This window comes from Mustela nigripes, chromosome 3, assembly GCF_022355385.1.
Source record: "Mustela nigripes isolate SB6536 chromosome 3, MUSNIG.SB6536, whole genome shotgun sequence".
NCBI classification, from domain to species: domain Eukaryota; kingdom Metazoa; phylum Chordata; class Mammalia; order Carnivora; family Mustelidae; genus Mustela; species Mustela nigripes.
The window spans coordinates 186,568,968-186,581,403 of NC_081559.1; the positions used below are offsets into that span (position 1 = coordinate 186,568,968).

Below are 12,436 nucleotides of genomic sequence, written 5' to 3' on the forward strand. Positions count from 1 at the left end.
TCCTCTCCTTCCCTCCCCTTCTCTCCCCTTCTCCCTCAGCAACCCCCTCCACCCTTTCTGCTCTGCGTCTCCCAGCTGTGCATCTTTTCGACCCTTTCTTTATTCTCTTTTTGACTCTTTATCATTTCTCCTGAAATGGGGAAGAGTGGAATTCTCCAGAGGGGGAGAGAGGGGAAGGGGGAGAGAGAGAGAGAAAGGAGGGGAGTGTAAGGTAAAAGAGGGGGTGGGGACAGAATTCGGCGGCTCTCCAGAAATCAGTAAGGGAAGAAAATAACTTTTATCGTGTATCACCAACGGGACAGGGATTTGCAAATGTGAACGCTACAAAGAGGTTAAACTGCCAGCTTTAACACTAACATCCTCCCCCACAGGCAGCCGAGGATGTAATGGTCCACGCTGCCTGGCAGGCTACAGGAAGGAAGAGGCGATGAAGACGGCCCAGGCCCGGGGGTGAGAGGAAGCATCAGAGCCCCTGGACGGTGAGGCTTGAGCTGAACCCTGAAGGAGGTATCAGAGTTTACCAAGCGCCGGACAGAGAGAGGAGCAACATGCGAAGGTCCAGCAGTGAGACAGAAGCATGCGGAACCCGCAGGACAGGTTCTCAGTAACATAAAGGACATTTTAGGGTATGCTATACGACAGAGTGCCTTTTCGGGCCCGGACACTGTGCCATTAGATCACAAACTACTTACGCTACATAATCCTGCTCGTCTTCCGCCTGGAAGTGGTACGTCCTGTTATCTAAAATACAAAAAGGAAAATAAGGGGAAAACTTTAGAAAGCAGAATACCTCAGCTATAATGTAAGCTATGAAAGTTTCTGGGGAAAAAAACCACAGTAAAAGGAAGATTTTAATCTTGTCTGGTTTTTATACCAGTTTGACTTAGCAGTCACCCAGTTCACTTTGTCAATACTGCTTTTCTGAAGTGCAGGAGAAGTACAGTAAAATAACGGCAAATACCACACATCTGGCACTTCTCCTGAAAACAAGACGGAAAGGGGGACAGAGATGGGATCAAAGTGGATGTCTCTACCAACTGCAGACTGCCAGCTGCCAGTCTGCTATATTATTTGTTTCATTTTCAGTGTGCCTTTGACTGGGTTTCCTTTAAAAAAATTACTTTTCTGAAATGATCCGTAGCTCACAGAGCAGCTCCGCCAAGCAGGCATACGCTGCCCCAGGCTGCTCTCTGGCTCAATCAGGCTTCGGGGAGGAAGAGCTTCCACCCTGCTCAAGGTTCACCTTCAAGGTGCTGCCCAGGTCAGGAGGGAACAGCCTGATGTGGAGAGTTGGGGCAGCTGTACCTAAGGGAGGCTCTTTCTTAAACTTTAGGATTTGCTAGAATGTTTTGACATATTCAGGTCAAACTAACCAGTTGCTCACTACATAACTACTCCAGGTCAGATGCTCTTACCCTCATGAATGTGTCTGTCCAAGAACTGGCCATACATAGTACAGCCCAAGAAACTTGGTTGGATCCAGTCGTTGGTTTACTGCTGTGTGACTGTGGGTAAGTCACTGAGTGTCTCTGAGCCTCAGTTTCCTCTTCCACTAAATAGGAAACTGATAGGGCTTTAGTGAGGAATGGCCATAATGTATATAAAGCACCTAAGACATATTAGATGCTCAATGACTGGTGACTGTTATTAATAACCTCTGGGCTCTCTCTTCTAGGAGTTTCAGCTTTTTGGAGTCACAACTCCAACATTTCATCAGTAACCTAGGAAATTCCTTGGTCATAAAAATCATGGGGACTCTGAACTTTAATAGATGCTGCCTAATCCAGGTTGGACTCCATCCAAAAGGTCTCACTACAGATTCGGTCCTTTGGGTGAAACTGTTTTGGGACTTCCATTCATCCAACTACGTCAGAAGGACTGCACAGGGCAGGAGAGTATGTCTGTGTTCTGCACAGAGATCATGCATTTAGGCTGTTGGACAGCCCCACGGGGCTCTAGAAAGGAGGGATACTACAGGTTAATGTGTGGGATTTCAGAATACAGGTGAGCCACTTCAGGGGCACTACCATCCTCTTTCTTGAAGTGCCCAGTGTAAGCACAGGAGTCAGTCTAGAAGAAAGCAATCTTTCCTCACAAGAGCAGAGCACACAAGGACCCATGGATTAAGAGAGTGATGGGATGTGCATCTTCCATTTGTGAAGTGGGAAGGCAGTTCTACCTGCAAGTAAGATGATTTTTAAGAGCCCGGATTTGCAAGGCCACAACTCTGGCCACAGTTACCACTCCTGTATGGTTACACTGACACACCTGCACTCTCAAGTCTATGCCAGAGGTTCTTAACCTCAGGTACACAGCAGAATCACCTGGGGCTACTTAAAAAATGTTTGGGCTTCACAGCAAAGACTGTGATTCAGCAGATCTAAGAGAACTCTAGAGAGAAATAGGGATACATGTACAAAAATCTCTCCAAGGGGATAAAGCTGTGGGCTCGTGGTCACGAACTAGTCTAGTTTAATGTATGCATCTCAATTTGATTCTACTGTGGGTTGGATCTGACCCTGTCCTGCCTTTCCCCTGTAGGTGGGCTCACTGTAAATGAAGAGATGTGCGCCAGGGGCCCGGCCTCGGCCAGCTGCTGCTTGCGCGCCCAGAGATGGAGATGCGCAGGGTCAGAAGCCACAGCAACCGACCGGGAGAGAAAGAGGACTCACGTGATATCAGGTCAAAAGACTTCTTGTCCTCTGCATTGGGTTTCACCTGGCAGGTGAGAAGGTTCAACTTGGCGGGCTGCCTGTTAGACTAGAAGAGAAAGGGAGGGAGTTACACCCGGTGCACCGTCCCTCACCTGCAGGGTCCGACTCACGCGGTGCCCGTGAGGGAGTCTCATCTACCCCAGGAGAATCTGCAGCTCGTTCTTACACATGCTTTTTAACTGTGCATAATAAGCCTATGTGATTAATCAGAATGGAACCAAGATAATCCACCTCACTGGCCCTGCACAGTGGGCATGCGCGATGGAAACGCAGCTCTCAGCTTCACAGCCCCCAAGCACGGACAGCTGATGCTCTGGGTTCTGTGCCGTACTGTGAAACATAGCCGACTCTAAATGACCCCAGTAATCACTCCGCCCAAACGTGATGTCTCAGGGATCCACAGATTTTGGTTGTAATGCAAAATTTAGTTCTTTGCTCAAATGTGCAAAGATAATTAATTGACCAGTGAGATGCTGCTTAATGAGACATTACTTAATGAGTCCCAAAATCGGAGAGAGGAAAAATACAATAAGGATTTCATATCATTTATCAGCAAATCTCTCAGTTACACATTTAATTCATTCAGATCCTACAGGATTGAGACAGTCATGCTATTTTAGGCTTTCCTACGTGGAGTCTTGCCACAGAATCACTCTGGTCTTTTTTGTCTCCTGCCTGTATTCGTCCAAGGTCACAGGCTGGCCAATGGCTGATGCCAGCATGCCTGCTTCATGCAGGAGCTGACCGAGGAGTGACATCTCTGTGTGCCCAGGCTGGGCTTCACGTGAACAAAAGCTTGCTGAAGGAAGCCATGTAATTCCCCAGTCCTGTATTCCTGCCTCAACAGATAGGTGCGATTCTGAAAATCCCCATGCCACGACCATTTATACCCAAAGCACCTGTGTTTTGAGGGAAAACAGAGGGAGAAGAGGGAGTAAAAGGTCAACAGAGATGGCACATGATCAAGACAATTTCGAGGATGCACTGCACCTCTCATTCTCCACAACTGGACACCAGGCAATTAAATTGTTTACCTTCCTCCACTCCCTAAACTGTTTTTGAGATCCTACCCCCTTGGTGATTTCAATGAGATTAGATCCAGAAAACAATGCTCCTTGTCCTGAATCCGTTCCAGAGCAAGCTGTCGGGGGGAGGAAGTGAGAGACGCCAAGGGACTTCATGTTTATGGCAAGGACATCTGACTTGGGCATGAACATTGGCCATGAAGTCCCTCGCGGGACAGTTCTGCCTAAGAGGAACGAGCCCCTGGGAGCGGGGTCCTGTGTTACACAACTGATTGGCAAGCCCAGAAGGCGGGGAAGAGGCGGGAGTTTGTAGGTCTTGCGAGATTTTTCTCAGAACAGACCTGGAGTTTGGTTTGCTACGGGCGTCAGGCTCCAAAACCCGCAGCTGCAGCCACAAAGAGGTGCCCCCTGCCCCTCTGGAAAGGGAACTGTCTTACACCTCATCCTTCTGGATGCTGGTGAGATGGCTGCATTTCCAGAAGAATGACCATCACCTCTGACGGCCTGAACAGCTAGAGAGCCCAGGTCACCATGAGACTCTCCCCAGAATGCTGTGTTCCAATTTGGCATCCACATTTAAAGAAGGACGGAGAAAAGTTTAGGAAAGATCAGGAGATGATTAAAGGACTGGAAAATGGGCACTTTGAAGCCCGGCTGAAGGCACTATTTAGTTCCGAGGAAAGAAAGCTAGGGAGTGATTTAATAACCATCCTCGAGAACATGAAAGGTGGTTATGGGGAAGGCAGGACAGCTGTTTTTCATTTGTACAAATGAAGAAGAAATGCGCTCAAATCGTAGAATATCTGAGCCAGACAGAAGGAAGAACCTCCCTTGCCTGCTTCAGATGATTCCGCATAATAAGAGGTTTCAGGTTTCTTACCCTAAGTCCAGGAATCTCTTGGAAAAACTTAAGAATTTTTTAGGCAGTGTTCACGATTAATGTAGCAGAGGATTAACTGGATGATTTTTTTGGTTCCCAAATCCATGTTACTCCAGTGTTTCTGAATAACCTCACCAACAAATACAGTCAAGGAACAAACACAACATTTTCAGAAAGAAAAAAAAAACTTATTATTAACTGTATTCAGAAAAGTTAAAGACCATCATTCATCTCTTTCCTAAGCATGGACTACCTCAGAGTATACATTACCAGAAAGCTTCTGATGGGAAGGATTCTAAACAGTTGGCTCACAACTCCTATCACGATGACACACAATATTTATTCCCTTGGAGTTCTGCCAATACTACTGGCCTGACATCTGCCCCATTAACACACACTGTGCGTGACACAGGACATCTTGCCTGCATACAGCGTTCCTCCCCTAAATGCCAATGAGACAACTGACAAATGACCTATCACCCCACATGTGAATTTAAGGAGCAAAAAACACAATTTTTGACTGTTGAAGCCGCCAACGTAGCCAGTACTGAGTCCACAAATGCCAGGAAGGGTGGTACGCTCAACCGAAGTCCTCAGACCAAGGCCCCAGAAGGCTCAGGAATCACCAAAGTAATACTAGAATCCCGGGTTTGTATAACTCCCCAAAATTTCAAACCATTTTCTCAACATTTATATACTAATTTATAGGTATATTGATCAAAGAAGGTGTAATCTGGCATTTTGGCAGACTAAAATCAAAGTAAGACTGAGTGACTTGCCCTGGGCTACATCACTGTGTACAGCTGAGGAAACACTTTCATATTGTTTAAGGACAGGAAAGAAAAAAACAAAGAAAGCATGGATTTATTGAGTCCTTACTGTTGATTCCTCCCAGGCTCAGGATAAAAACGTAGGTCTGTACCACGACCCCAATACTGCTTCCAGGCTCCTTCTCATCAGCTCCTGCCACCCGGCCTGCAGCTCCCTCTGCTGGGAGGTGACGAGCCCAGGCCTCCCGTGGTTCACACCCCCCACCCCCAAACCCTAGATGCAGTTCTCTTCCTCCTCCCTCCCTTCAGGTCTCTCAAAATCAGCACCTCCTCAGAGACTACTTTCCTGGCCTAACCACCCTCCAGCGACTTCCTATTCCCTTTACACCCGCTCTACTGTCTTCCTGGCTCTTACCTCCTTCTCTTTCTTCACGCTAAGGGCACACACTTTTCTGTTCACTAAAATGGGCCTGCCATACAGCAGGCACTCAATAAGTGTTTTATGAAATGAATGAATGCATTTCAGTTGCCATACATACACCACCTGACTGATGTACCAGCACCTGTGAGGGAAGTCACTTTAGTTTCTTATCCTAAGTGAGGTGACAGAGAGGCACAGAGAGATTTACTAATTTTCCTAAAATCTCCCAGTAAGGAGATGACAGGGCCTGGAGCAGAACCTAGGTGTGAGGGGACCAAAGCCCGAGTCCTCCTCCTGCTTGAACCATGCGGCGCGGACTCAGGAAGCCGCTGGAAGCCCTAGCCCAGGACAGAACATCTCCTTCTGAGAAGAGCAAGGGTTAGAAAGAGAGAGCCGGCTGGGGTGCGCAAGATTCACTTCCTCTTTCACGTCTTCTCAAGTCATTTGATTTTCCCCCGGTTACTTTTGTAACTGATGAGAAATTTTAGAAGCCTATTTGAAATACTTTTTTGCTTATTTATTTGGCTCAACAGTAAGCCTCTGCAACATTCCAAGCACATACGGAAAGCACTCGGTGCCCTCAAGCAGCTATGGGAAACAGACGGAGGCAGGGACCTAGAATGTGCGCTGTCTGACCGGGGAGTGTCCCACAGACGCAGCCTCAGCCCTGGCGAGGGCATGGATGCGGAGTCTGAACAAGGCAGAGGGGTGGGAACAGCCGGGAGGAGCAGGCGCAGGCCCCTGGGGGGTAAGAGGAGAGCAGGGCAGCAGTGATGCCCATGGGGAAGTTGTGTGTGTGGATGGAGGGGGAACTGCCTGTCGTGCTCAGGAGCTCACATCTCCGCCCCAGTGGCTCAGGCAGTCCAGCCAAGGGTCCATCCAAGCAGTGAACTCCTATACGTGCATTCAGGGGTGTGTCTGGGGGAGGCGACTGAGACTGCAAGACTGGTGGGCAATGATGGGGGCCTGCATCAAAGCTACAGCCATGGTACTGGGGGCCGGGACGCAAGTACCTGCCCAAAATGTGAGACTTTTTCAATCAATGACTACCAAAGTGACCTCTCTATAGCGTGTGCACCACTCAGTCCAGGAGCACCACTCAGAAGGGAGGCTGCACTGCACCTGCGGGTCTTTCAACAGCGGCAGGTGCGTCTATTCAAACACAGGTCTGACAGGCTTCAAAAGTGAAGATCTTAGGGATCTGTTCCCTGAAACTCTGAGGCTTGTCCCCTTACAGATTTCACTCTTCATTACAAGAATGATTATTAACTGAGGAAACAGTACGGGACACAGCCAAAGAAGAAACTGAACACTACCTGTTAATCTCACTTTTATACCCAGACACCACTGTTTAAAAAGATCGGTGTGTATATGTGTGTGTTTGTGTGTGTGTGTGTTTGTGTGTGTGAGAGAGAGAGAGAGAAGGGTGGGGAGAGAGATGTTTGTTTTAAAAAATCATGGGTTGGTTCAAGTTGTGTATGTTGTTTTGCAGATTGCTCCCCCCCAATTAACAACATACACAGATGTGATTTTACACACACACACACACACACACACACACACACACGGCAAGATCACCCTCGAGTTTTTCATTTTTGAAGATGTTCCCACTAGGGAAGCTCTGGACACATTCCATGAGCAGAAGTGATGAAGATATTATCCCTCTGACATAAGGCTCTGCCCGCCACTCAAAATAGAAAATGCTGTTCAGCCAGGAAAATCATCAGACATGGAAGGAGAAATGCATGTAGAAATGCAGTGAGTCAACTCTCATTAATGTCTCTGTGTCTCCGGGAAGAAAACAAACACCACACATTTGTCCTCAAACAGCTTCGTGTGTACCACGGTGAAATGTTTTTGCTGGAAGTGTGAAGCCGTTAGCGGGCATATTTCCCTGTTAGCAGGAAACAGCTGCTACTGGAATTAGTATCCAGGAATGAAATTATTTCCCTCCATCCTCCTATTGAATTGCTCTGCTTCACAAACAAGAAGTGAACATCATTAATTACTTGGGGGCTAAGTCTGACCCCGCCTGGCTGAGGCCGTTGTGTGGAAAGAAGTAAAAATAATACATTCCCTTCACTCTATGCTAACACTTGGTAGCAGGGCTGTTCTGATCATTACGGTCATTTCAAACTTTTTCTTCAGTAAGTATTTAGTTGGACACCTACTCTGCCCTACAGGGACACCTCTATTTGGCATGCAGTTGATAACCACAATAGCCCTCTGGCTAGGTGTTAGGTCCATACTGAATACCTACTACCGCAGAGAGATCTTTTCTCTACAATTTTAGTACATTACAACTACCGCTTTTTGGAAAGTATTTTGGTTTATTTGGGCACCTCATAAACTGCTAGGTGCTTTAGTAAATTTTATTATGTAATTCTTGCAATAACCCCAATAGCTAGGAACTGTTGCGTACCTACTTCATAGACGAGGAAACCGAGGGTCAGGAAGGTGGGAGTAAATTGACCAGTGTTTTACAGAAAGAAAAAAAGCTAAGCTGAGATGTGAACAAATTCCTTCCCAGAGCTTTTCCAATTTGTCAAACTGTTCCTTTGCCAAGGCAAGCCCTTGGGACATTTGCATAACAAGTAAAAACATCCTTCTGTCATTTCCTTTTTTTTTTTTTTTTTTTGTTCTTCCTACCCTGGAATGGCCGGTTAGCTCTCTTATTTCTCTCCAAATCACTTAATACTTCTGTTGAGAAATCCCACCCATTCTGGATGTGCTCCACATTCCAGAATTACTCTTGTGGCTATAATGAAGGCTCTCCTCTTCTTTAGTGGTCCTTCAGAGAGCTTAGGGGAGGAAGTAATCATTTAACTAGTAATTACTGAAGTAGTTCATTCTAGAGTGTGCATGACTATGGAATCCCTTAACCCTCCCAACCATTTACCCCACAGTCCTCATTTCCAGTTGGTAGAATGTATGTGTGAGAAAGATATATCTGAATATGAAGTATTCTTTTTTCCCTCCCCAAAGATTTTATTTATTTATTTATTTCTTTGAGAGAGAAAACAAGCCGGGAGAGGGACAGGAGGAGAGGAAGAAGCAGACTCCCCACTGAGCAGGGAGCCCAACCTGGGGCTTGATCTCTGGATTCATGACCTGAGCCAAAGGCAGAAGCTTAACTGCTTAGCCAGCTGAACCACCCAGGCACACCCCCCGCCCCCCGCCACAGGATATACAGATATCCTTGAAAATCTGTAAGGAAAAGCGTAAGGAACTCATCATTTCAGAGAGTATTTGCTACAGTGTAAATAGAAAAAAAAAAAAAAAAGAGTTTACCAGGGCTTCTGGTAAGAAGTGGGGCTGATGTTATTGTTACTACAACTGATGAACATTCTGGACATTACTCCATATACTAATTTCTACGAGTGTCTCCTACTTGCCAGATAGGGAGTTTGGGCCGGCATAAAACTTTAATTTTTTATATTTTTATTAGTTTTCAAAGATTTTACTTATTATGGGGGGGGGAAGGGCAGAGGGAGAGGGAGAATCTCAAACACACTCCCCACTAAGCATGGAACCTGACTTGAGGCTCCACCTCACAACCCTGAGATCACAACCTGAGCTGAAATCAAGCTGGATGTTCAACTGACTGAGCCACCCAGGCACACCATGGGAAGCACAAGAACTTTGCAACTCTTATTTCCTATGTAGCCGTAGTAACCACTTGTAATCCATGCCTTGTTAACCAACCAGAGCTCATAAACCAAAAACCTTTTAAAATAATTCTACAAAATATAGTGACTTGGTGATAAAATATCTGAGCTATTAAGCTATATTTTTAAAAAAGTATTCCCACTACTTTTTATAAAAAACAAACAAACAACAATAGGCAGTGAGGAGCTGAGGCAAACATTTAGAACAGATTTCTACTGCCCTGCATACAAACGGCTGGCAATTAAAATGACGGCAGTATCAGCGTCTTGACAATTAGCAGAACTCGTGCCAGCTACTGTTTCTGTTTTCATGTATATTTACATCTTTAATCTGCACCACGACCCTAAAGTAAGTACCACTTACTATCACCCCCACTAGACAGATAGCTAAACCAAGGCACAGAAAGGTGAAGTAGCTTTGCCTTAAGGTCATGGCTAACAGAATGTGAGGGAACGGTAAAACGTTTGTAAGGACTCTCTTATTTCTTATCTTGGGGAGGGCAGGGTGGGGGGTAACATGTAAACTGACTAATTTCAGACCATAGGCCCTTTTAGACCTCCAAAGGGTCTCACTGTCTGAATCTGCGGGCCATGAACCGATGAGACTGTACCTCACTTCTCTGCTGGAATTCCAATCACACTGGAAGCACAGAGAATGACCCCCTTCCAAGGTAGCTGCTGTTACCTCCATTTAAAGGGACAAAAACTTGGAAGTCCCCTAACCACCTGGTGCTGGAGCCAGATTTGAACCCAAGAAGTTGGAACTCCAGAGCCTGAACTCTCTGCCAGCAGACACTGTTCACTATCACAGCAAAGCAGCATCATTTTCCTTCTTTGTGATGAGAAGACTCAAACTCAGGAGGCTGAAGCTACTCACTTGTGGCTGTTAGCGGACGGCTGGGCCGAGACCCAAAGCCAGGTCAGATTGTCTCCAGAAGTACAGAGTGTTCCTCCGTTCGACCATTTACCTCATCATATGAATAAATTGCCTTTGTAAATTAACAAAATATTGCATTGCTCCAGACAAATGGGCAGGAGCCTCAGTTCCCCAAAGTGAGGCTTCATGAAAGCCAGGTACTTATTTTTTATTTCAGAGAGTGTGCACAGGAGCAGGGAGTGGGGGTAGAGGTGTGCAGAGGGAGAGAATCCCAAGCAGGCTCCATGCTCAGTGAGGAGAAAAGATGGGGCTTGATCTCAGGATTCTGAGATCACAACCTGAACCAAAATGAAGTGTCAGACGCTTAACCGACTGAGCCCCTGGGCACCGCTTGAAAGCCAGGTATTAGGGGCAGTCTGTCATCATGGCCCCCAAGACCAGCGAGCACCAGGCCTTTGATTCCTTCTGGTGAATGCTCAAGGTACAAAGGTCTCATGGTGCTGATGCTGCCTAGGGTTTGAGAACCTCCCAAGTAAATCTGCTTCATGTTGTGAGGAGTTGGGAGGGAGCTCCTCTGAGGACCTGGCTTCGTAGATGAAGACGACCGGGTGACACTGAACTCAAAATGTAAAGGAGGCTACGATCCCAGCGCCAGTCTGCAGCTTGTGAGGGCTGAGCCTACACAGGCAGCCCTTGGGGTCATTCTCTGTGCTTGCAGTGTGACTGGAATTCTAGCAGAGAAGTGAGTGGGGTACAATCTCATTGGTTTACGGCCCACAGTGGGAAAACCTACCTAAAGTACCTAGCATGCAATAGATGCTCAATAAATGTTAGTTACTGTATCTGTGCTTACTAATATTTCCACGATATTTCTTCTACTGGTGTCCACGTGGCTGATACATAAACTCCTACTGTCACCAACTTCTCTGTAGGGTAAAGCAGCACTTCCTGTTAAAATGAGAGCCTTTCTGGGAGAGATACCCATTAAAATTACTCAGGTTCAAACAGCAAATCCTATCTGACAGGAGGGTCTCGCTGGGTGAACTGGGGCCTGTGGGCCATGGGCGGGGAGCAGAGAGAGCTCAGGGAACTGTGAAGACAAAGAACATGCAAACAGAGCGGGCCTGAGGGGACTCCAGGCAGACACAGAGCAACCCAAGCAGGGGGTCAAAGCTGCTTCCAGAACACCTGGGACTCGGGCTGTGGAGACCTGCCCTTTCTGTTGATTTTACTGCATAGTTCGTGAATAGGACCCTCGGCTAGGATAAAGAAGGATGTGGTGACAATCAGACTTCACACGGTTGAGTTACAAATGAGGTCCACAAGCCAGCTGACACACTTTGCAAATATCCTTGCAATCTGCTGTAGACGTCTACCCATCTTTACATAAGAACCCGCCCCCTGGTCCCTCTGGTTTGTAACACTGGCTAATGAGCGATGGACTCAGTGGTTCTTCAACCAGGAAGCAATCTTGGGCTTCATCTCTAGACCAATGAAGCTAGAGCCTTTGGGGGTGGAACCTGATAGCTCTTCTGTGCTCTTGGGACTAAGAATCACTGGGTTCCTTTAGCCAACTGCAGCCTCTTCCAAATTCATTCTGATACAAGTCATAGCTATTTACATCTGAAATAAACTCCACATGGTTGCAGCTAATTTATCTTCTTGGGATTCAAATACAGTAAAAATTCCTGTTCAACGTATTGCATTATAAATAACCTGTAAGACATAACCAGATATATTTCTAAACGTACATTTCATGGAACTTGGATTTGGGAAGTCCTCTAATATAGTGTTTGATGTCTTTGGTTCTGCATCTGCAATGTGGCAGGAGCCCACAGAAATATTCCATGGTGACCCCCTGAGTTTCAGAAATGGTGGTGCTTATTTTATATGTCCATATAACATTGTCTGTTCTGGAACAACGGGGATTCTTCTGCAGGTGACCATGATCGTTAGGACTCAACATCAGTGCTGATGGGACCTGCGGCTGCATTTTGAACTTAATTTATAGAAGTCAGCTCCGGTCTGTAAAGAAAAGGGAAGAGTGAGGGTGCCCTGTCACAAGGACAGGGGGGTGAGGA

The 12,436-nt window shown here is 46.5% G+C and overlaps 1 protein-coding gene across 2 annotated transcripts in view; it reads right to left on the bottom strand.

Annotated features, from left to right (window-relative positions):
- Positions 1-12,436, bottom strand: part of ASAP1 (ArfGAP with SH3 domain, ankyrin repeat and PH domain 1) — a 349,235-nt gene that overhangs the window by 52,168 nt on the left and 284,631 nt on the right. For both annotated transcript variants that reach the window (XM_059395173.1, XM_059395172.1), the window contains exons 14-15: positions 2,673-2,760; positions 693-741 (exon numbers count right to left, since the gene is read on the bottom strand). In XM_059395173.1, coding sequence (XP_059251156.1) covers positions 693-741; positions 2,673-2,760 — 137 coding nt within the window. The remainder of the gene's footprint in view (positions 1-692; positions 742-2,672; positions 2,761-12,436) is intronic.